General features: G+C 42.1%; 1 protein-coding gene across 4 annotated transcripts in view; it reads right to left on the reverse strand.

Moving 5' to 3' along the window:
* Nucleotides 1-26165, reverse strand: part of LOC146855889 (protein NEDD1-like) — a 305997-nt gene that overhangs the window by 56211 nt on the left and 223621 nt on the right. For all 4 annotated transcript variants that reach the window (XM_085650678.1, XM_085650679.1, XM_085650680.1 and 1 more), the window contains exons 9-10: nt 24995-25123; nt 6748-6876 (exon numbers count right to left, since the gene is read on the reverse strand). In XM_085650678.1, the coding sequence (XP_085506804.1) occupies nt 6748-6876; nt 24995-25123 (258 nt within the window). The remainder of the gene's footprint in view (nt 1-6747; nt 6877-24994; nt 25124-26165) is intronic.

Here is a 26165-nt window from a genome sequence, read left to right on the forward strand (position 1 = left end):
AGAACTGAAATTTCACACCGGCTTAGTAAAGTAGTTTAGAAGTCAAGAATTATGGAATCATTGCATGCAACTGAAGCAGATTACAACCCACTTTCAGCTGAAAAAAGAAAAAAGAAAACTGGCAATATGTGCATGTGCAGTGCTGGCTGCACAAGGCATTGGCTAACCAGCTTTTGATGTGTGGTTTCTGATTTTCTGATTGTGCCAATAGGTGTGTTAGAACCCACATGAGTAGAGTAGGAGAGAACCATGGCAGAGGTATCAAGCATAAAATTCAGATTATCTGTTTGCCTTCAGATGAAGTTGGAGAATTAAAAACTTTTGCTTACGGAAACATACAGGTATTTTCAAGATGTTGAGCATGGCTTCCAGTAATGCAAGTAAAAAGAGAGGGCCTACTATTCCTTGTAGAAAGACTTTGAAGTTGCTACCAAAATGATTTGTGCCTCATATATTTTTGGCTGGGCAAGGTCTTTGTTTAATACAAAGTGCCCCATGAACACCTTGGCCGCAACCAAAACTTGAGAGGACCTACCATCAATATTCTAGCAGAATGCTTCAATTCACTTTTTTTCCTCGCAATTCTTTATTGAGAAATCAGAGCAGAACAAAATAAAAAGGGGAGGGGACGTGAAACATGAGACGTCATTTGTGAGACAATAATACAGCATGAAAGAATAGGTACAAAATGAAACGAAATACTGGCCATATGACATGTTGAGTTCCCACGGAACAGGGACCCTTGAAGTGCTAGGAAGGGCAATATCAAGGAGGGCTCGTGGATCCACAATTGCATACAAAATAATCAATGGGACAAGAGGAGGGGGGCTTCAATTTACTTTGAAAAAACTGTGAATACATTTAGCTTAGAAATTAAGATAGAAAGAGCAGAACGCATATACATATTAGGATGGTCACTTATGTTGAGTAATGGCATTTTGTCTGTGCTTGGGAGTGAAGGATTTTATTGGCTAGTAAATTGTGTGCGTCTGCCTCAGCGGTAGCAGGGTGTGTTTTCTTGGTCATCCTTATTTATTGAAAATTTGTAATGAAGGGTTTTTATGGGTGCAGAAATGTGCAATTGTGTACATTGATGTGTTTTTTTAATCATAGAACTATACATAAGTTTTAAGGCATTGTATTGTTTGTTCTTGCTGCTGGCTTTCACAAATGTTCTTGATTGGTGTAAACAATTTGCAGTGCCTGAACTATGATGGGCAGTTGTGATTCTGTGTATTATTTATAGGGTTGCTTATTGTGCGAGTTAGTAAACTTATTTTAACAGTGCCGTTAAAAAAAACCTTTCCAGTCTCAAAGTGCTTTTCCCTAATCTTTACATGCATGGTGGCTCCCTTAGGCACGGTTACATATCTTGCTTCATGTAGATATATTGTTTGACTTAATTAATGAATTTTTACAGCATGCACTATATATATTTTTTTTTTAAACACAAAACACAAAGTCATGGAAGGTATGCTTGAATTAATTTCAGCCACTGGCAATTGCTTTGGCTACATTAAGTGTATTGTTTTTTGCCCACTGTGCCACGGTAGACAAACTACTCATGATTCTGCTCCAACAGTAACAGTTCCGCATTGACTGCCTGGACAGGTCCTCTCCAGGGATGAATACGAGCAACCTCTGACCTAGTATCCTTAAACCGGTCTAGTTTATCCACTACTTCTTGCAAACTACAAAACACTGAACAGTAGCTTCTTGACTTCTGAGAATGAGGACAGCCCTATGGCTTAGCAGAAGCACTGCTATGGTACGAGAGCTGCTGCTAAACTGGCCCACATAACTTTGTTTCCCCAAACCTACAGGAGGCATGGAAAACTATCTGGAGACCGGAGCACTACACCAATCTCTACTTGGTTCCCTTTGATCTATCATAAACCCATTGAAGATAGGGTAAGATGGTCAGCGTGATAATCTACATGTTACTTACCGCAGGTAACTCCTCATCGTATTTTTATTGTTTTAAGCCATAACAGGCCGTAACAATATGCAACACAGTATAAAACACAACCTTATCTGGTAGAGACTTTATCTAGCCGAAGATTCCTTACCTAAGAATATTACCCAGGCATCAGTCTGGACCTGGAAAATCTTGAGCAGTACCTCTGCACGCCTTTAAGTAGTGCCGATCAGCCCCATGTCTGTGTCGTACATGCTGTATACAACGTGTGCGGTGCCTATATAGGCGCCACCCCAGTCGGCTGACATAAGTTTTGTTACATGTCTATTTCTGTGCCAGAAGCACAGAACCACACAAGAACGCTGATTGACCAGTGTGCAGAAACAAAGGGCCTGCAGGTACCTTTTTAGGTAAGAAGAGTGGTTTGAAGAAAAGTGAATGCGGAAAGGGTCTGTAAGGAATCTGCAGCTAGATAGAGTTTCTACAAGATAAGGCTCTACCAAAGGTTAGTAACTTGCTCATCTGATAGAGACTTTGAGCCGCAGGTTCCTTAAGGTAGAATACATGTCCAAGCAATACCTCCCTACAGGTGGGTCAGCAAACTGGTTCAGACCAAAAAGTCCTGTAGGACCGAACGGGCAAAATCCTGGTCATAATGGACCTGACATTCAAGGCAGTAGTGCTTGGTGAATGTTTGCAAGGATTCTCACATAGCAGCCTGACAGATGGCAAGGATGGGAACCCCACCAGGTAACACAGTAGTTGCAGCTTTGACCTGCTAGATTGAACCTGCAGGATCTTGGGAGGTTGCTTTTTGGCCAATGCACAGGAGATCCTAATGCAGAGTACAATCCATCTGGAGATGGTCTGTTTCTGGCCTTTTTTCCCTTTCTTCTCTCCACTGAACCCAACAAAGAGCTGATTGTCCACCCGGTGTTCTTTGGTGCGATCGATGTGGAATGGCTATGCACTTTTTTTGTTCAACTGGTGGAGTCTCTTCTCCTCCTTTGAGGGGTGAGGTGGAGCATAGACAGCAGGTAGCTATCGCCGACAAGGATTGGTGTCACCACCTTTGTCAGAAAAGAGGCACAGGTGTGGAGTACCAATCGCTGTACAGAGGGTGACTAGAAAGTGCCTGTAGAGGACATGCGAGTTAGGTTGTTTTTCAGGGGGTATCTGTAAGATGTCCTTAAAGTGCATTTTTCATTAAATCCCACACTGACATCAGTGTGGGTTTAATGTGCTGAGGAGTTTGATACCAAACTTTTCAGTTTTCAGTAAAGCCATTATGGTGTTGTGGAGGTCGTAATGACAAACTCCCAGACCATATACTCTTCATGGCATTACTGTACTTACGATGCCTAAGAATTGACAAGCACTGTAGGGGTACAGGGCACATGCACCTGTACCCTCACCACTGGTATGGTGCACCCATCTAGAAGGGTGGCTCACCTATGCCAGGGCAGTGGATTGTAGGCATAGGCCACAGGGATCTGGGCCATGTCGACTCTTCACTTTGTTCTGCACCAAGACTGGCAGCCTGCAGTGGAAGAGTGTGTGTGTAAAGGTACAGGGCCTCTAAGGGTGGCACAATAAGTGCTGCAGCCCTTAGAGGTCTTTCCGGATCACACTGCCCTTGGTACCTATGGTACCTTTTACAACGGACTTACATGTGGCCAGGGATGTGCCAATTGGGTTTTGCAAAAGTACAGTTTAGGGAAAGAATACAGGCCCACGGTACCTGGTTGGCAGGAACCTAGGGCAAACTCAGTCAAAGTACATCAACATTTTGGCAAAAAGTGGAGGGCAACCATGCAAAAAGGGGCACTTTCCTATAACACCTCCATACAATGTCTTTTTACTTAGTAAATACCCTCACCCAAAATATTAAATTAATTTTGATCAATCTTAAATTACTGAGGCATTCTATTAGATTAAGTTAGGTTTGTAGTGTGTTTTGCGTTATTGCCAGGAAAATGGAGTTACCAAGTTTAGGAGCGGGCAGACCATATTTTATTCGATGTTTGGTGTGTTTTGGGAGGCTGCTAGTATCTGTGTACATATAATTTATTTTATTGTTTAAACATCAAGGGCAGCTGGATGCAGCCTTATTTCTATCTCTGCTGATGGGGCACAGTTTGCTTCTTGCTACGTTAGTACTTATTCAAACTTGAGCCTTTGACTTGGAGTACTCGTCCATTCGTATTCTCAACAGTGAAGGACATATGTCCAGGGATTCCAGCTTGGCCGATTTTAGCTCTATTTCCACCACAAACTCAAATACTCGGGAGAAGTCCAAAAAGGCACCAAAGAGGGTAATTTGTGTCTTTCTGCAAAGTTCATGGACTATATAGGAGAGGTCAAAAATCTGCAGGATAGGTAATATTTCTCCCTTGACGCCATCATAAATGGGGTTTCAAGTGCAGTTGTTTTCTGCCCAGGATTCAAAATGTTTCAAAATGAGTTTCATAATTTGTTTCCTCAGTATCAATGAAGATGATTGGTCTGTTTTCAGTAGATCAGACAATTTGCCTCTTTTCTAAAGTTTTCCATGAATCTGGGAAAGAGGCACTTTTTTGCAAAGATTATGAAAGCTACTCATAATAATTGTGACCACCATTCTTTGAAAACTTTGAAGCAATCTTGGGGGTGTGGGGCTCGTGTTGGGGCCGGCAGTGCTTAATTTGTAAAAATAAATTAAGTGCCAGGGCCTTCATCAGGAAGCCATGCCAGCTTACACCACCCATTGTCCCTGCCAGCACTGCCAATGACAGTACCAAACCTGCTACTGACCATCACACTCCTAAAAGTGTGACAAGTCAGACTATTCCAGGCCCCAAAAGCTAGAAGTTTAGCATGGGTGGCAGGTAATACTCATTTGTAACGTGTATAGAATTAGTAAACAACTATTTTTGTGCTCACTCTAAATCAGACAAACAGCCCACCCTGTGGCAGACTGTCATAAGTGCTGGTGCTGCCAATGAAGTGCCGGTGCTGAGCACCGGAAAACACCGGCTCAAATGAAGCACTGGGGGCCGGATATTCAACCAGCTTAGGGTCATTGGTGTCTGGTTTCATGTATCCGATATGGTTGCCTTAGCATTTATATACAGGCCTGGTAGTGTTAGAGTAGTATATATTCTGCAAGCGTGCTATTCACTTTACCGGGATGTTTTCATTGATGTTAATTGGGGATTGTCCAGTTCTGTTTGCCATCATGGACCAAAGGATCTGAAATTGTTTAAATCTGCTGCTTCGCTAAGTGAAATGAAATCAATTGTTGTTGGAATAGTCTTTTTCTTCATTTTGGCCATCTTTGTGAATGCTTGAGTTGTTTAATTGTATTTGTGTTTCTACCTTTCAATGCTAGATATAATTTTGTTTTCATGGTTTTAAATTCATCATTGCACCAGAACTCATGGTATTTTACTTGGAAGTTTTAGCTGTGGTTTCGCCACTGAGACATCTTGTGTGAGCCATTGTTTAATGTGTTTAATACGTTCTTCGTGGGTGTTAATACATTGGACTGCTGTTGCGTCTGTGTTGATTTTGTGGGTCAGCTGGTCCACAAATGAACGTAAGTGTTGTAGATCATCTGTTAGGAGACTGCAGAGACAGTCTGTGTTTCAGTGGGCCAGGGTATCTTGGTTCCGTTTCTAATTTTCATGCCTGAGCTGTGAGTTTAATCTCGGTTTTTGTAGAACATGTCAAGGGTGACGTTTAGGCTTGTGACCGCTCTCTACTTACCATGTATTGTCACCTCCTCTAACTGCTGGCAGTTAGGGAGATTCATGAGGATATAATCACTCATTAAGTTCTTGAGGAATTTCAGGATGGTGCTGGAGGTGTTTCTGCTGTAGAGGTGTCCAAAGCAGACACTTGGTTATTATTAAAAAGAAATTTGTTCAGTATTTCACCTTTCATGTCTTTTTTGATAAAGCTATGTAGGGCGATTGCTGCACCCCATGCTATTCTGGCTTCTTTGTAACTCCTCGCAGTAACTGCCCCATGCAAACAGATTTGCATTTAGATCAATTTTTAAAGACATTTTGCGTTTTACCTGCAATGAGCACAAGTATCTCGTGGAGGAAATTCAGTTTCTTTTGGTGAAGCTTTGGTGGTCCTGGGGATAAACATGGCTGAATCAAAATTGTTTGTTATCATTTGCTCTGCAGAAAGTTTTGATCGAGTTCTAGTGGCAGTACTTTCTGCCAGACCTCAGCCCTGCAACTTAGCCGGAGGCAGCCTGTTTCTTCTAGAAGGGTATGGCGATGCTTTGAACGGATGCATATGAAACCCTGCGAGACGCAGGCTGTCACTGGCAATGTTTCTTGGAAAGCTATGATGGAGTCGAATGTCACTGCCATTGAACCTATTTTTACTGTGTGTTATGGCCAGTGAAGGCATGGCAGTCTTAAACAGAAAAAAAACAAAAATGTTCTCCATGTACTGGGAGGAAACCTCCCATGTGTAAGAGATATTTTCCTCTTACTTTTCAGCAGAAATTTCCCACTATGATGGTTTGCGTTGGCTCAAAGTGCTCCTGCCATATTCCAATGCCACGATGGGTAAATCAAAGTTATGAGGCAGGTGGCTGTCCCGCTGACATCTAAATGAATCAATCCTCTGGATTCTGAGAGACTGTCTGATTACATGTACCATAGGGTAGCTGCAATGATCCCCCAAGCAAAACCTAAAGCATTCTAATTATGATTTTTTGCATTGCAAAATTAAGACTGCTGTTGGTTTATTCACAATTCACAACATGATCCTAGAGATCGAGTGATTCTAAAGACACACAATACAATAAAAATGTGTAAATTTACAACCTCTGACTGGAGAGACCGCGTCCCCCAAAGAGCACCTCAAAAACTCTTTCTTGATGTTTCCATTTCCAAGTTTTGTGTTGGCTTTTTCTTTTGAAGGTGTAAGATCTAGGCTGGCAGCGCAACCAACACCTGTAAACAAATAGTTCAGCATATTCATTATAAAATAAAAAATTTAAGCAAAGCAGGAATTCATTTTGAAGCAAACATCAACAATAAAAAAACAGTATTTGCAAATTCTTATTGTGTTAGCAGATCAAAAACACACAGTGGTTCATTTGTTTGTGGTGAAATAAGGTTTATGTGGAGCACTAAGATGTGCCTTAATAATGTGTATAATTGCACATAGGAAGCAGGCTATGGCACCTACTGGGGTTGGATTGGCATGGAGTCGGCCCCACCTTACCTCCCTGAGCAGGAGTATCAGCACAAATGGGCAATGTGAGATAGTACCATTCCATGCCAGCAGAGCTGCTGCACCTTTAATAGAATTCCACAGCACTAGACATTCTTAGCAGGACTGTCTCGCATTGAATGAAATAGTACAGATACTTCTCAGCAGAGCTGCTATACCTTTAAAGAAGGAAGTAGCAGAAGTTGTGGCATTCTCTGAAGAGCTTCTATGAAATAAGTTGGCAATAGAGTTACCTGCTCTACGTACTACGTGACCACATTTTCATTGCTTAGTGCAGTCCTTTCATTTCCAGATTACAAGAAGATAGGTAGCGAGGTGAGTACATAAAGGTAGTTAACAAATATGCAATGTAGAGAAATCAGTGAACTAGAGAGGGATTGGCCAATGAGAAAAATCATAGCCAGAATGGTCAGGCAGCAACACAAAAAGAGATGAGTGGGGTGAACAATAGAAAGGCAGACGTAGTGAAGGGAGAAAATAGATGACGGCGATAAACGTCATACGTAGAGAGAGTTGAGATTGAGATCCAAAGGAGCTATTCTTTACGCCATCATCTCTAACTCTGATTTGGCATCCCTATCCAACATCATCCCTACCGACTGGTCTGACCACCATCTCATACTGTTCACCATTTCCCCACCAGCCCTGCCCGCCCCAGCTACAAACAATAAAACCACGATTATGACCAGAAATCTTAAACAAATCCCTCCTGGTGCATTGGAACACAAACTCCAAACCCAACTTCGTCTCACCCCTCCCTCTCCAAATGTAAATGAACTCACTGAGCACTTTAACAAAACTGTCTCAGAGGCTTTAGATCAACTTGCCCCACTGAAACTTAAAACGCTTAACAATGTCCCCTCAAAATCATGGTCTACCTTAGACCTAAACAAAGAAAGACGCTCACTTAGACTTGCTGAAAGGACATGGAGACAACACCCTTCCCCCTCCCATCTCGCTCTCCTTAGAACCGCTAGGTCTTCCTACAAAAAACATATTTTTTTCGAAAAAGCATCTTTCTTTGGTTTGCAACTCTCCCGTGCCAAGAACAGACCCAGATAACTGTTCAACATTATTAGAAATCAAACCTCCCCTGCACCCTCCAACCTGTTGGCCTCCACAAACAAATGTGAAGAAATTGCTAACTTTTTCTCCGAAAAAATTGCCAAAATTGATCGATCCTTCCTTGGAACTCAACTCCTGCTCACCACTCAATATCCTACACAGGGCTTTGGTGTTCGCGCGGCCGGCTCCACGCGGGTCACAGACTCAGCCGCTCTGAATGCAGGCACACGCACCGGGAACTTTTGGGACCGAGCCCGGCGTCCAATTCACACGGCACCACTTCTCAGGTTACAGGGCCCGCGGTGGTGAAAGGGATCTTGCAGGCTCAGTGCGTTTCTCTGTAGCGCTTCTCCCCCACCACACAGCGGGAGCAGGGCGCCGTGTGGTCGGGTGCCCGGGCCTCATGGCAGAATTTCCACTCCGTTTCTGAACTGAAAGTCTTCAACATCCTATCCAAACTTAAACCGTCCTCTCACACAAAAGACCCCCTCCCATCTGCCCTTGTCCGAGATCTAAAGCACGTCATTGTCCCTTATTGGACCAATATCATTAATGCCTCCCTCTCGACAGGGTGTGTTCCTATCTCCCTCCAACTTGGACAAATCACTCCCATCCCTAAAAACCCTAAGGCCGACCTTAATGACCCTAACAACCTCTGCCCTATCTCCAACCTCCCCCTCCTGTCCAAAGCCCTCGAAAAATGTGCCCTACTTCAATTAGATAAACACATTGACACGTACAACCTGCTAAACCCCCTACGATCCGGCTTCCGCAAAGGTTGCAGCACTGAAACTGCACTGCTTAACATAGTCGATGTCATCCACCTCGCCCTGGACAAGGGCGAAACCTGCCTACTCATCCTTCTCAACCTCACTGCTGCATTTGACAGCATTAACCATTCAACCTTACTCAATGCACTCAAAGATCGCTTCGGCCTTAATGGCACTGTCCAAAACTGGTTCACCTCCTACTTCCAACAGAGAACCCAACAAATCAAAATTCAAAACTGCCACTCTTGCCCCACATCTGTCTCCCTCGGTGTCCCCCAAGGATCGATCCTTTCTCCCGCTCTCTTCAACCTCTTCATGGAACCCCTTACCCTCATACTTAAACAAGCCAGAATTAACTATCACCTGTATGCCGATGACACCCAACTGTACTATAAAATAAAATCCCACTCAGATATCTTACACCTCAATACTGCCCTAAACAAGATCCAAACCTGGTTCCACACCAACCATCTCAAACTCAACCCTAACAAAACCAAGATCATTCTCTTCTCTCCCAAAAACAACCCTCTCCCCATTCAAACATGGATCGCTGACCTTAATGCCCTAAACTGTTCTCTCTCCCTCGCCGAATCAGTCAAATCTCTTGGCATCACCATCAACAGTAAGCTCACGCTTAATTCCCATATAAAGAACTCGGCAAAAGGAGCACTCTTCACACTCCAGCGTCTCACAAAATCAAACCTTTCATTCCAGCAGAAGATTTCAAATTAGTTCTCCAGTCTCTTGTACTATCAAAAATTGACTACGGCAACGCTTTATTCTCCGGAACTCCCAAAATTCACCTTGCCCCCATCAAATTTGTCCTCAACCTTGTGGCCAGGCTAACAACTGACTGTAAATGTTTCAACCATATCTCACCTGCCCGCAAGGACCTCAAATGGCTTCCCATCGAAGGCAGATCCTCCTATAAAATTGCCTGCATTACACACAAAGCCCTCTATCAAAAGACTCCACTCTACCTCTCAACCAAACTTAATAAAGCAGGTTGCGCACGACCGTTGAGAAGCACCAACTCTCTTCTCCTCATACCCCCGCTATTTAAAAAAAAGCCTCCCAATCCCGTTCCTTCTCTTGCAAGCCCCCCAACATCTGGAACGTCCTCTCTAAAGATCTTTGATGTAACCCTTCGTATGTCAGTTTTAAAAGAGACCTTAAAATACACCTGCTCACTAATTATTGGGGAACTTATTCCCTCGCTCTCTATACTGGCTACACGCTCAGTCCTTCATTAATGCACCACTGCCTCCCTCTCTCACCTACACCCCCCCTTCCTGACCCCTCCCCACACCTCTACCCTCCCTTCCCATCCCATCCTACCCCTCTCATTTACCCAATCCCCCCTGCACTACTATGACCTCTGAGCCCTCCCCTGGTATACTGTATAATAGTCGATAATTACATATTTATCTTACTCATTGGTTGACCATCCTCTCCTTCCCTTTCTCATTACGTACTATATTTCTCGTTATACTTTTTTAGGCCACCTTGTATAATTGTTTCTCTCATAACAACTGCTGTACATTCCCTGTTTATTAGCATGCAAATGTAAAGCGCTCTGATACACCCGGGTGGAGCTAGCGCTATATAAAACCTTCCAAATAAATAAAAATAAAATTGACGCAGAGGTAGAGTGAGAGTAAAGTAGAGAGGGAGATACAGACAATCATGTAAGAAAGAAAGGGAGAGCAGATGTCGAAATAGTAAAGTGAAAGAGAAAAACTGCAGAAAGAGGTGGAACAGTGAGTATTGATAAAGGTGCAGAGAGAAAAGAGTAAGGTAGTGGTAGAGGTGAGGTAAAGGAACAGAGATGAACAGAAAGGAGAGGTGAGGGTGGTGAAAAGGAGAGGAGAGAATTGTGACAGAGAAAGATACTGTAGTGTCAGGTCTCCATTGACAGGAAAGAGGAATACAACTGCTTTCCGTCCATTTGTTACCAGAGAGTTTCCTGTCCCAACCTCAAATAGATTCTCCACACTATCTGACTTGGATGGCCTAGACTTAAGACCAGCCCTGCCTGCCAGTCATGCCAACCCATTGTTGGGTCGATGATTCTCAACTCCTCTTTTCCTAAGGATGGGTCAGTCAAAACTTTATCTCCTGTGTCATTAAGCTCTGAATGTTATTCTTTAGATTCAGGTTTTCGATCAAGTAGTTGTGCTGGGTTTCAAGTCAAATCTCTCCTGGTGATGGTGCCCCGTTGTCTCGTGTGATACAGCTTCTCTTCTGCCTCCTATCACTGTGATTGTCTCCTGGATCAGGGCAAAGTAATGATCTTTGAGGAACTCTGGCATCTGAGGTGAAGGGGGCCAGGCTGACCGACCGGATGGGGCCTGTCAGCAAGGAGTAAATCCTGTGCATTGGATGACCTTGGACACAGTCTTTGTGCAGTTGCTGCATCAGGATGGCATCGGAGGCAGTGACAAAGGCTGTGGAAAGATTAAGTAGCATAAGGGCCACGGTGTCACCTCTGTCCAAGGTCCTCCAGATGCCACCTGTGATGGCAATGAGGACAGTCTGTGTACTGTGGTTGGACCGGAATCCAGATTTAGTGTAGTCAAGGAAGTGGTTGTCAGTGAGGTAGGTGGCTAGGCATTTGTTTATCATTTTTTCTATTTCTTTTGCCGCTATGGGAGCAGGGAAATTATTCCCCTATCAAATACCATGTTAACAGTTTAGAAGGTTTGTGAGACTGTAACAATAAAACCTATTTGATGGATAGTTCTTGGCAAGGATGAGTTTTGTAGACACTAGTGCCTGTCCTGCTGAGGTTTGTTGGTGTCTTCACTGATTTCAAGGATCACAGTTCAGTCCTCCACCTCCTAGACGTTTTTTGTGCTGCTGTTTTTACTTCCAGTTGTGACCCTCCCTGCACACCTGTCTTTTACATTTGATACTTATTGTTGAAAGGCATTGCGGTTTCTGGTAGCAATTGTCTTTCCCTCAGACAGAATTGGAACAAGCATCCATGTTCAATCCTTGAAACAGGGAGACTTTCTGTTTCAGGTTTGGAGCTCTGCTGTTTGCCAGTGAGTCATACGTGATATCACAGGGCTCCGGATACCACGTAATTTCTCAGTGCAGATGGTTTGTGGAAACAATTCTGTCCAAACTGAATTGGCCACATATTCATGCTAGTAACTACGCCTGATGGAACCTACCTTTTTGACTGTGACTTCTGTTCCGCCATGGTTTTGCAGCTTTTTATTTTGCTTTTGTTGTATGGTGATTATTGGGAGAAGCTTTGTCTAACTGTTCTGATAATGACTCTATCCTAAATTATACTCAAGGTGTCAAAATGATGATAATTGTAGTGATATACCCCTTGACCAATAACTATATTTAGTGGATTTTTATTCGATCCTATACCTTTTCACTGCACACTTTTTTTTTTTTAAACACTGTTCATTATCTGCACTATTTTAATACCTTTTGTATGTACTGAATGTTACCAATTTTATATCCTCCAATACCATCTGTACTATCGGATGGTTAATCAAGATCATTAAACCAGATTTTCATATATATATTTTTCAGGCCTCCTTTTACTTCATTCAGTGAAATGCTCACTGCTGCCAACCGATTAACAAAAGCAAATTACTGATTTGGAACCCTGTCTTCTTGTTTTTGTTCAAGCGAATTTCAGTACTAAAACATACACATTTTCTCCTGTTTCGGGTAATTTGACATACATGTGAAACTGTCCTACAGTTAATCTTAATCTTTAAAACCCCTGTGAACTACATAGATGCACACACTCCTGTTTTTAAATCGATAAATGCTCCGGAAGCTAATGATACTGTATTATTTAATACTCTTAGTGAGAGATGAACAATACCAACAGAGGTCTCACTATTTCTTAGTTGGAAAACTATCAAAACCACATTGTGCAAAGCATCGAGTGCTTTACATGACTGGAAAATATTAATATTCCAATTCGCTGCATTTGTGTAATCTACTTGCATCCTCATATCATTGCAAGGCCCTGTAAGTGTGTGTACAGCAGAGAGATTCTGATGCGTGCATGGAGTTATTCACTCAACAAGCTCGTTCTCTGCAAGAGGACTTTTAAATTATTTCAGCATTTTTTGTTTAACCTATTCCAGTACAAGATGACCCTGTTCGTAAAATTGTCAGTTTCCAATGTCATTTAATTTAGAGGCATCAAAAAGCAACTTTTTCGTCTAACACCAATTAAATTACTTGAAATGTAAATTGGAAAAGTAATTGTATCTGCTCAGAATGCAATTAAAGAAAGAAAATCTTTGAGTTTTTAGAACATTTTTGGCCCTTAAAGGCTGGCATCATTATCAAATTAACCATTCTGCTCAGTGTCAAAAGGCCATTATTTTGTGGAGTATCCGTCCATACAGTAGAGAGATAGGGCTGCACTAATTAATGAAACCCACAATAGGAGGGATCATAGCGGCATTTAATGATTTCCTCAGCCTGCATTGCTTGTTAATACGTGCATTATAAAACCTAACACGCGTGATTTCAGAAGTAAGCACAAGTGGGAAATTAAATGTTTTTGCACCGGAAATGCAAAACCCATCAAGGGTCATTAGAGGTCATACTGTGAGACACTGTGTTCCTTAATATTGCAAAGTCTTGTCAGGAATCACAGCTGAAAAGCATTTCAGGGATGGCCAACGGTGGTTTACGAAACAGAATCCATGCCAGATTGCCAGGATGTCCGCATGATGTAGAGCTCCATATAACAGGTCCCAATCACAAATCCATTTGCAAGTTTAAGTTGAACTAATATGCAAATGGCTTGATTTACCAGTGTAAGGAATTCCGAAAAAAATACATTTCCATGCACAAGTTGATATACCCATGCATGCATCTTTGTAAGGTGTGACATTATGCATAGGTAAAGTGGGCGTGGATTGTGCATATTTACTAACTTCTCCACAAGCCATTTCCATCCGGGCACCGGAGGGGGATTTGCACCATGGCAGGAGTAAGTCTGAAGAGAACACCCTCAAAATTGATGTGCAAAGCATTGTAGATGGAGATTTTATGGTTGCAGACACTTTCCAGTGTGTGCTCCTCTCTGTGTCATAGCGCCAATACAAGGCACGCCCTTCAAATTATCCATTTGTCTGAGCATAATTTCAGCTGACGTCCTCATCCATTTCTTTCCAATTGCTTATCAATATTTCCCTTTTCTTTCCCACCACTTTAAAAGAAAATGCAACAAATACAATTGACTGTTTAATTATATTCCCTTTTCCGGGGATCATTGACCTAAACATTCTTGAAACAACCTCTGCTGCTACGTCTAAACACCCTCTTCTTTTTAAACCCTCCATTATCGAGTCCTTCTCGTCAAGTATTTATTATAAGATGTCTGAACTGTTCTAGTTTCTCCTAATTACATACCACTTTAACGAGAATGGTGATTGCTTTTGGTACTGGATTTGTGAAGGCTCGTTTGTAGAAGAGGGATCTCCGTGTGCCACACACTTTTTCAGTTAGATGACAAGAAATTCCACCTACACCAGATGAATCTAATGTGACCTACGGTGGCTTGCATTCTGAAAATAGCTAACGTATGGCAATAGTTTTATTTTTCAAAATTGTTAATTATATAATTAAACATATTTTCCTGCAAATAACGCAAAAGAGTATCAAATTTGTAAAAGTAATGTCATCAAATACTTTTGAAACAATTTGAGTTTAAAACACTGTTTAGTAATTAAATCACATTGTCCTGGAGAATATATATTTATTTTTATTATGTCTTAACATAGTGGGTGAAATGTAGGAAATAACGTTTTAAAATAAAAGTTCTGATTTACATGAACAGTAATTTATTTCTAGATGCTTTAAAATATTAAAAATACATTTTTTTAAAACGTCGGGGGAAATGTCTGAACTTGTAATAGCAGTCATTCAATATGTATGTTTTGGAATGATTTCTTTGTTTATCAGATACTTACGCAGGAGCGGCTACTCCATTAGGGCTAAGTAGCGTCGCCCCAATAAATAAAAATGCTGCAGAGTTGAAAAATTAAATGGTAATAAAGTTAGTTTATCACCATTTTATTTTCCACTACTCTGTTCCAAGCCGACTGTCAGGGGAAGGCTAGGCCATTGCTGCTGAGTGGCAGCAGGGCGGAGTGGTGGGCTGGGCACCTAAGTATACAGTGCACATGTCACTTTGGCCGGCTGTCTTGAGACGGCCCATCAAACATGTGTACTTTACACCTCTGCAATGAAGCTGGCTTAGACAGCTGAGTGGAGAGCAAGCACAGGCCTCCAGTGCCTTCAGGAGCGCTGAGACTGCCCGCTCCATCCAATCCGGGTGCTTCTCTCATGCTGGACTGGTTATGAGAGTTGGCTGGGGCCCACGCTGGACGACGAAAAGAATACCAGGACCAGAGAGAGTATGGGGAGCAAGGAAAGTGAATGTTTTGTTTTACTTTATTTAATGGACACTAAATCGCTGACATCCATTACATTACCGTTTTACAATCAAACATTTTAATTTTAAAACGCTAATGTAATGCATGTTGGCAATTTAGTGAATGTTTAGCCTCGTTGATAATCTGCTGCATTTTTACTTCAAAATGTAAGTAAAGCTGGTTCCATTCCATTTTACGTGCTGTGAAATGTAAAGAGGTCTAAAAAGAACACATTTTATTTTGTATTCAATTCACAATAGTAGCTATAGAAAGGTTGTGGTAAGAGTCACCGCACACTATCATTCCCATAAGAAGGTGCTCCACTCCCAGGGATAGCCGTCTAAAAAACACACTAAGACTTTCAAATACAACAACATGAGGGGGAAGCACACGTTAAATGGCAGTCTAGTTAACCCCTTCAGTGCCCGCCCCTTTCCCCGCCCAGTGCCGGCCGTTGCATTAGCGGGCGGGGTCTATGACGAGCTGGACTCGTCATGGGCACAGCGCCACCGCGGCCCATGACGAGTCCAGCTCGTCATGGGCACTGAAGGGGTTAATTTTAAACAAACAAATGGTCTTGTATCTTCTAACAAATCAGTGTTCACGAATACACAACATTTCAATTAGTAGATCAAGATGCCACGGAGAAATATATTCAAATGTTAATTCTTTATTTCTTTGCTTGAAACAGTGCAACATGGACGCAGCCAATGCATTTCGTTCCCAGAGCGTCACATCACTGCTTTTAGCAGTGCACAGTAGGAAAAATAAAATGATAACAACACAATGCCGTTATTTTATTTTTCACGCTGAAGCAGGTTTTAGGGTGCAGTTGGAGCTTGGCTGTCAATGCAGCCAGCAGGGGGAGAAGGTAATATGTGCACTTCAGTGTGCATCTTGGCAGGCCAAACTGAAATAGGCACTTAGCATGTTCCACACTAGGCAGTAAGTAATGCACAGCCTGGTGTGTAACATTCACAGGCTCCCACTGCATTGCAGTGTTGAGATTGGCTAGGGGAGCCTGTTTGTGCTTCCTGTTCTGCCTGATCAAGCTGACGTGAGATAACCAAGGAGTCTTCACATTAGAAGGTAAGTGCTATTTCAGATTTTTTAAACCACCCTCGTTCATTACCAGCCGCAACTGTCCGTCCCTAAAGGTTAGGCATTCTTCAGGGCATAAACTACAATTGTTTAGGTGTGAATTGTCTGGTAGATAATTCAAAGCTTTTTCATCCCCGTAATGATGACACGAGTCCCATATGCAAGTTGTTAAGCATAAATTCTCCAGTGAGTTCCTAAAATGTTTCACCTCCGAGTGCTGATATCACGAGTTCTGGCGCAAAGTCATAGCCGTAATAACAGTGTCCTCTTTCTTTTTTTTTCAGTTTTTGAGACGAGAAATAAGCACTATCCCTACTTACTTCTCAGTTTAGCAACTTGATTGGATGCATGCTCATTTTTACCGGCATTAGCACAGAACCCACCCATTTGCCTGTCCCACCACTTTCAGTAGTTGCCAACTGCTACTGTACTTGTCCAGGGTATAAAATTAGGCCAGGTAACTTTGGCAAACATAATTTGGTTATGAATGCAAGTTATGCATTTGTGAAAATATAAAACTATTCTGACTTTAGGACTAGGACACTTGCATGATTTCCTAAATTTGATTAGGCACAATAACCAGGGAAGGCAAACTCACATAAAATCATATGACAATTGGGTACAAACAAAAAATGTTATCCATCCTATGTGTCTCAGTGTCTCCACGTACATATATCCTAATGTAGATTGATAGGTACATGCTTGAAATTTAGATCTGAGAATCTCATCACCCATGAAAACCTAACAGCACTCTATAGTTTTGTGATGCTGCAATTATAGGAAAACTAGCTATGATTGTCTTGGGTTGGTCACCGATTGTTTCCAACTCGTATTGCACTTCAACCTGCAGTAGAGGATTGCAAATAACAGCATTGTTCTCTCCTATTTACATATGAAAACTGAGTAAAATTCTCAGCCAGTAAGAAAGTATTAAGATCCGAGTTTTCAATGTTGCTCTCCATAAAAACCACACCCCATATGTATGAATCCACAAATTACACGAGAAAAGAAAATGCAGAACATGCTGTCACGGATACCTCAACGGACTCTCAGGATCAGTTTGTTGCTCAAATGGGTCCGCCTATTGACACCCTTAATTCCGACTTGCCATAATTGCACGGAAGATTAAGGTGGTCAATCGGGGGAAGGAAAGGAAGGAAAAGCGGGGAGGGAGACCTGTGAAAAGAAAGACTTGTTTTTAGAAAACTTGCTTTAGAAAATAGTCTAAACATTTATGACATTTACTCATAGGGTTTATCTATTCCTATATACCTGTAAAGAAAAATAACTAGATCCGGCAGTAGCATTAAGAAGAACAATATGATTTAATCAAGAAGTTCCCAAATGGCTACTGCGTCTTCTATGGAACAGACTTGGCTTAGGCCCAGAACTCATTCATTGGATACTGCGAACAGAAACAATATGCTTTATGCTATGCCTAAGACATACACAAGAGGTACATATGCTATAGATCAAATAGTACCCCGCAATGTTTGTGTAATGTTTCATCACAAGGGAGGAAGGACAAGGCTTAGCATCAACCACTCACTGACCCCCTGCTAGAACACGAACAAAACACACAAAATTTATACATCCGTACATCCATTTATACATACATATGCCATATGGAGGAGCACTCTAAGTATCATTCCAAGTGAAATATTGATATTATACATACAATAAAAAATGGTAATGATGATTTTGAGTAAGTAGAAACGTGAGTAGTAGAGCCTTAAAAGCAGGTACTATACCATCTGGTTTATATGAAGTCTAAACGAATTCTGTGGCAGACACGAATCCTGGAAATTAACAATCCTTAGAATATACCAGAGCATTCAAATCAAAGTACTAGCTCCTGAATAGCAGTATAGTATAACTGCTTGTATCAATATGATAAAGCGGCCTGCCCACATCAAATGGCCAAACTGCAAAAGAACTGGGAAAGTGGGGTCATGAGACACCCTACCGCACCGCATACTCCAAAACAACAAACGTCTTTGTCCTCGGAGTTACCAGTAAGACAGGATAATCTGTGTGGTGTTTCCTCCTTAATGGAAGGCTTTCATAGCCTTCTGGGACCTGAAATTACGCCATTTCTTGTGCGCTCATGATGCGCCACACAGGCTCTTGGGAACTGTAGTTTTCTGTTTCCGCACTACGATCGCAGCCGTGTTGTCCGTCCGGCCACCTCGCCCGCAGCGACTGAAAGGTAAGGGGGCCATTTTCCTCAATTCAAATCTCGAGTCCTTGGTCGGTCTAGAGAAGTGTCAGTGTTCGATAACGTGAGTTTTGTAACAGCACATCCTTCTTCCGAAGAACGCTGACACGAACCAGGTTTGTTTGGATATTTAGCGTGGGAGGACTTGATGCATTTTGAAACATGCATTCCTGCAGCAGGCTCCCATGAATTCTCTTCCACACCATACCCTTTCCACAATACCAGGTACCACAGTTGCGAGCCCCTCGTCATGGAATCCAGTATTTTATGCACTTCATACTCAGGCTCATTGTTCACCCATACCGGAGAAGGTCTTTTCTTTACGGGTGTGTAGGAGGGTTTCAGAAGTGATACATGGAAGTCAGGGTGTATTTTCAGGGATCTTTGAAGTGCGAGGCACACCGCAATGGAGAAATGATTTTCTTGATTCTATAAGGTCCAATAAACTTCGGATTGAAAATGCTGTATTTGCGAAAACGAATATTTTTGGTGGACAACCACACCACATCACTCACCTGGTATATAGGATTCGGTTTACGCTGTTTGTCAGCCTTTGGTTTATATTACATTTTGGCATTTTTTAGGTTACGATATGTATGTTTTAGGGTTTGCTGTATGTAGTTGATTCTGGTTTGTACTTCAGGCACCTTTTGATTGGTCACCAGATGGATTAAAGGTATGAACAGAGGATGAAATCCATAACTGCTGTAGAAGGGAGTTATTTTGGTTGACTGATGTTTTGCACTTTTGTAGGCTACCTCTGCCAGGCACAACAACTCAACCCATGCATCAGAATGCTCTTCGACGTAGCATCTTAAATACTGTTTCAGGGTCTGATTTAGTCTCTCGGTTTGTCCGTCTGATTGAGGATGGAAGCTGGTTGATGTAGAGGACTTCATATGTAAAGCAGCACACCAGGCTTTCCAAAACTGAGCTGTGAACTGTGGGCCCCTATCTGAACCAATATTAGTGGGTAGACCATGTACCCGGATAACATGTTACAAAAGCATCTTGGCCAATTGTCCTGAGGTGGGTTCCTGCGTACAGGCAATAAAACGGTCCATCTTGAGGAGACTGTCCACCACTACTAGAATGGCGGTACAGCCATTGACTTTTGGTAGTCCAACTACAAAATCCAAGGAAATCGTTTTCCTAGGGACCAAAGGGGTTGGAAGTGGTTGTAGCAGTCCTTGGGGTTTTCCATGGTCTACCTTGGCTCGTACACAAGTCTCGAACCTGTGTATCATGTCTTTTACATCCTTTCCAACCAAAGGCCACCAGAATTGTCAAGATATTTTGTCGAGAGTTTTATCAATACCATTGTGTCCCGCACTATGAGCACTGTGGCACCACTCAAACACCTTCTTTCGCAAGGCCTTAATCGGCACTAATAACTGTTTATCTTTCATAGGAAACCTTTGTTCACGGTCCATTGGGTGTTTTTCTTTAACCATTCCTTCCAATAACGGGTTTGCACACCCTGTGCTACTCTTTGCATAAAAGAATCTGTTTGGAGGAATCCCAATACTTGTTGGAGATTCAAAACGGATTGATGTTGTTCGATTATACCTTCCTGGATCGTTTCTTGTCTGGAAAGAGCGTCAGCTTTTTTGTTTCCGCTCCTGGCCTATAATTAACGGCGAAATGAAATTCAGAAAAAAAGAGTATCCACCTAAGTTGTGTGGGTGATAGCATTCTGGTAGAACATATAAATTGCAGGTTACGATGATCTGTATATACAGTCACTACATGCTTAGCTCCCATCAGGAGATGTTTCCAATCACTGAAGGTGTCTTTTATTGCTAATAGTATCTTATCTCAGCGTTGTTTAATTTACGTGATATGTAGGCCACAGTGTCTAATTGGCCAGTGGTTTTGTGCCTTTGGGAGAGAATGGCTCCGATGGCTACATCTGATGCATCAGCTTCCACTACATAGAGGCTTTCTGGGTCGGGTGAGCCAAAATGGGAGCAGTAACAAAGGCTCGTTTTAGACTCTGAAATGAAGTTTCGGCTTCCTTTGTACAGAGAAAGGAGACATTTATTCTTAACAGTTTGGTGATAGGGGCCATTGTATTAGAAAAGTGGCTTATAAATCTGCTGTAAAAGTTTGCAAATCTAAGGAAACATTGTATGTCTCTAACATTGGTAGGTCTTGGCCACTCTTTGACTGCCAGGATTTTGCTCTCTGATATTTCCTGTCCTGTGGGTGACAACATGACTCCCAGGAACTCTACTTTACTCACGTGTAACTCACACTTACTGAGTTTACAGTACAGTCCATTCAGTCGAAGTGCCTTAAACACCTTGCACACATGTATATAGTGATCTTCAATGTTGGAAGAGTAAATTAAAATATCATCAATATATGCCACCACAAACCTGTCCAGAAACTCCTGCAGCACCTCGCTCAGGAAATATTGAAATGCTGCGGGGACATTGCAAAGGCCGAAGGGCATCACCGTGTACTCTTGTAACCCATACCTAGTACGGAAGGTGGTTTGCCATTCATCGTCCTCCCTTACGCGTACCAAGTGATATGCCCCTTTTATATCTAGTCGTGTGTAGACGGTGGCTGCTTTAACTTGCTCAAGTAAAACAGGTATCAGGAGTAAAGGATATCTGTTCTTTATTGTAACATTGTTGAGGGTTCTAAATCCGATACAGACTCTCTTTTCGCCATTCGCTTTTGGTATAAAGAAAAGAGGAGAGGCTGCAGGTGACTTTGAGGGGCATATAAACCCATTTTCAAGATATTTGTCGATGTATTCTCTTACATGTGTATTTTCTGGTTCAGTTAAAGCATAAAGTCTCCCACAGGGAATTACTGCTCCTGGTATTAAGTCAATCTGGCAGTCGTAATGCCTATGAGGGGGTAGTGTGTCTGCTTGCTTCTCACAGAATACATCCTGGTATTCTGTATAACAAGAGAGCAGGGCAACATCTGTTTCAATAGCGGTGGCAATGCTATGTATTGCACTTAAACTTTTTACTGGAGTCAACATGTTTGTACAACAATGTTCATTACAACATGAACTATTAAAGTCCACCGTTTTATCTTCCCAATTGACAGAGGGGTTAGGCTTTATTAACCAAGGTAGGCCCAGAATGACACCACACTGTGGAGCCTGGATAATGTTAAATCTCAAGCATTCTGTATGCCCTTCCCCACAACACATTTCTAAGCTATCTGTGTGGAATTTAATAGGACCTGTACTCAAATCTGTCCCATCAACTGTTCATACTTCTTCAGGATTATCTTTGTCCGTTACACCAAGAAACAGTCTCTTGGCTACCATGCTGTCCATAAAAAGCCCTGTGGCTCCTGAATTGATCATAGCGTCTACTCCCTGCCAACCTTTCCCCGTTTTTAATTGGATGGTTATGAAGAAATGGTCTGGGAAAAGACTTGCCTTTTGTTTAATAGAAGGGATGGTCACACCACCCAAAGATTTCCCTTCTGGTATCTTTGAGTTTGTTAGTTTTCGTGTGTTACTTCTGCGATAGCCACTTGCGGTTTCTTGAACCCTGCAGTGGCTCGTGGTTTAGTTAAACACTCTTTAACAAAATGGTCTTTATTGCCACAATACATACAGAGGCCGTTTTTCTCTCTCTGTTTGAGTTAGCGGTGCACACACCGTACCCATTTCCATAGGTTCGACGGGTGACCCAGGTGACCCCCCTACGAATCTATTCTTGTCGAACTGGGTAGGAGGTCATTCAACCTTCTTCCTATCCCCTCTACATTCCTCATTCAGTATTCCAACCGTAATAAAAGATTGATAAGGTCAGTGCAGTGAGACGGCTGTGGATCAATCTGGGCCAATACATCTTTCATCTTGTCTTTTAGACCTTGGTAAAACAATGCAGCCCTTTTTTCTTCTGGCCACTGTGTTTCTGCCACTAAACGTTGAAAGGTATTAATGTACACTACAAGGTCCTTATTGCCTTGCTTTAGTTCTAACAGTTCTCTATCAGCCGAGAAAGAAGCTACTCTGCGATCGAACACAGTTTCGAATTCTTTCCTGAATTCTTCCCAGTCAAATAATATGGGGTCATCTTGGCGTACAAAAGGTACTGCCCACTGGGCTGCATCCCCAGTTACATACGAAATCATAAAGGCTACCCTAGCCTGATTAGTGGGAAAGGCCTTGGGTGTACAAGAAAAATGTAACATTATTTGGGTCATAAACACCTGTACTTTGGAGGCATCTCCGTGGAAATGTTCCAGAGCAGCTAAGGGTATGGGTGTGGGCACCTCCACCGTATGTGGTGGATGGAAAGAGGGACTCCCAAACTGCCATGGGACCCCCTCCTATGTTTTGCCCAGTCTGGGTATCAAAAGGATTTCTCTGTATTCCATCTACCTTATCTTGTAAGGCCGCTGTCTCAGCCCGAGGCCGTGATATCTTGTTGTAATATAACTAAAGTGGCTAACACCTCCTCGAGGATGGCCATAGTCACAATGACCTGACCGGGAGATGTATATTATATAATAGGCAGATTATTCTGTCACGGATACCTCGGTGGCCTCTCAGGATCAGTTCGTTGCTCAAATGGGTCCACCGATTGACACCCATAATTCTGACTTGCCATAATAGCACGGAAGATTAAGGTGGTTAATCAGTGGAAGGAAAGGAAGGGAACCACGTGGAGGGAGACCTGTGAGAAGAAAGACTTGTTTTAGAAAACTGGCTTTAGAAAATTGTCTAAACATTTATAACATTTACTCATAGGGTTTATCTATTCCTATATACCTGTAAAGAAAAATAACAAGATCCAGCAGTAGTGTTAAGAAGAACGATTTGATTTCATCAAGAACTTCCCAAACGGCTACTGCGTCTTCTATAGAACAGACTTGGCTTAGACCCAGAACTCATTCTTTGGATACTGCGAACAGAAACAATATGTTTTATGCTATGCTTAAGACATATGCTATAGATCAAATAGTACCCACCAATGTTTGTGTAATGTTTAACATCACAAGGGAGGAAGGACAAGGCTTAGCATCAACCTCTCACTGACCCACTGCTAGAACACAAACAAAAACACACAACATTTATCCATCCATATGACATATGGTGGAGCACTGTAGGTATCATTCCAAGTGAAATACACACAATTAAAAATTGAAATGATGATTTTGAGTAAGTAGAAACGTGAGTAGTATAGCCGTAAAATCAGGTACTATACCACCTCATATACAAGTCTAAACGTATTCTGTGGCAGACACGAAATCCTGGAAATTAAGAATCCTTAGAATATACCCGAGCCTTCAAATCAAAGTACTGGCTCCTGAATAGCAGTGTAGTATATCTGCTTCTATAAATACGAAAAAGTGGCCTGCCCCCATCAAATTGCCAAACCAGAAAGGAACTGGAAAGGCGGTGTCATGAGACACCCTTACTGCACCAGAAACTCCAAAACACCAAACCCCTTTGTCCTCTGAGTTACCAGCAACACAGGATAATCTGCGGCATTTCCTCCACAATGGAAGGCTTTCATAGCCTTCTGGGACCTGAAATTGCGTAATTTCCTGCACCCATGTGACGCGCCACACAGGCTCTTGGGAACTGTAGTTTTCTGTTTCCGCAGAGCGATCACAGCCGTGTTGTCCATTCGGCCACCTCGCCCGCAGCGCCTGAAAGGTGAGGGCGTAATTTTCCCAATTCAAATCTCGAGTTCTTGTTCGGTCTAGAGAGGTGTCAGTGTTCGATAACGTGTGTTTTGTAACACATGCAGCCAAACAGTGATGGGTCTTCACATTTGTGGGCCTGACACTACACAGCCAAATGTGAAACCTACATAGGGAAGGACAAAATTGCCACCATGTCAACTGTCAGTGGGAAAAGATATCCACCTACAAAAGGCACTATTGGGAGGGTTGTGACCAGGAGGAACACTGCACCTAGAGAAACCAGAAACACTCAACATTACTGGAAAGGGGATCAATCAGTGGAACTCGAGAGGGGAGACTCAATCATTTTGACAAACAATGAAATACACAAGGTTGCATGATGATATCACAGCATCCATTCCATGCTGTTTTGCTTTTTAAGGATGTGGAAAAAGGAAAGACCTTGACGGCTATGACACTTCAGGTCTCATTTGGATTAAGATCAGTGGGTGATTCCCCCTGGAAGGTGAACCTTCAGTCCAGTTGGCTTGTTTATTCAGTACTACAGGTTACCTAAAACATTGAATCAAGTTGTTTAAAACAGATGGTTTAAAGCAGGACTATGTAAACTTACCATCTCTAACTGGAGAGAAATGATCACCCAGACTATCCCTCCAATATTCCTTCTTGGTTTTGGAATCCCCACCTTTTGAATAATCGGATTCTTTTGCACACATATCTGGGATGGCTCTGTTATAAACACCTATAACAAAATAGGTTAGCATATTCAATAAAAAAAAAAAATCTCACAAAACAAATTGCAATCTGCAACAAACAAAAACTAGCTGCGCAAAAAGTAGAGAAATAAAACTGTAACATTTCAGCAGGCTCTCAGCGGGGAAAAAGCACTTACCAAGCTAAGACACGTTAGGAGGGCCTGTGAGAGTATCAAAAAAGTCAAAGTGCAGCTATATTTGCCTTGGTCTGCTTTATAACCTACCATACTATAGAAGCGAAGGTGGAGATAGAATAGTAAATACACACTTCACAGGGGGATGGGTGTGTGTGTGATTGAGTGAGTGAGTGAGTGAGTGAGTGAGTGAGTGAGTGAGTGAGTGAGTGAGTGAGTGAGTGAGTGAGTGAGTGAGTGAGTGAGTGAGTGAGTGAGTGAGTGAGAGAGAGAGAGAGAGAGAGAGAGAGAGAGAGAGAGAGAGAGAGAGATACTATCCTTGTGGGGAACCCAAGTCCCCACAAGGTAATGCCCTCTAAATGACAGAAAATGACTCCAGAAACATCTGTGTCAATTTTTATAACTTTTTTTAAATTTACCTTGTGGGGACCTGTGTTATAGCAAGTGTGTTTCTTTGTATACTCAGCTCTGCCCCTGCAGACAGGAGGCGGTACTGCAAGCTTAAACACACCAAGGAATCTAAACACACTTCAGTTATGTGTTTGTTTTCAGGCTAGCAGCAGATGTGTCAAATGAAAGGTAGCATAGTAATAGCCAACAAACTGTCCAATCCCATGTAAACGTTTCTCTTTATTTAAGCCAAATGTAGTCAAGAGAAGTGATTGAATCTGCACATTATGTATTGCAAATGCAAGGCTTTCTTAAATTTAGTGTAACATGATGGATTGTTTTTTTGCGCAGTTATGTGCAATTTGGCTTACTTTTTTGTAAATCTGCTTCATTACGCAAAAGCAAATTATGCAAATTTTGCACACCCCTACATTATACAAAAATGCTAACAAGCACATATTTCACAAGTTTTAGAATGCATAAATAGTTTGTTTCATCACAATGA

This window comes from Triturus cristatus, chromosome 4_1 (assembly GCF_964204655.1).
Source record: "Triturus cristatus chromosome 4_1, aTriCri1.1, whole genome shotgun sequence".
Taxonomy (NCBI): Eukaryota; Metazoa; Chordata; class Amphibia; order Caudata; family Salamandridae; genus Triturus; species Triturus cristatus.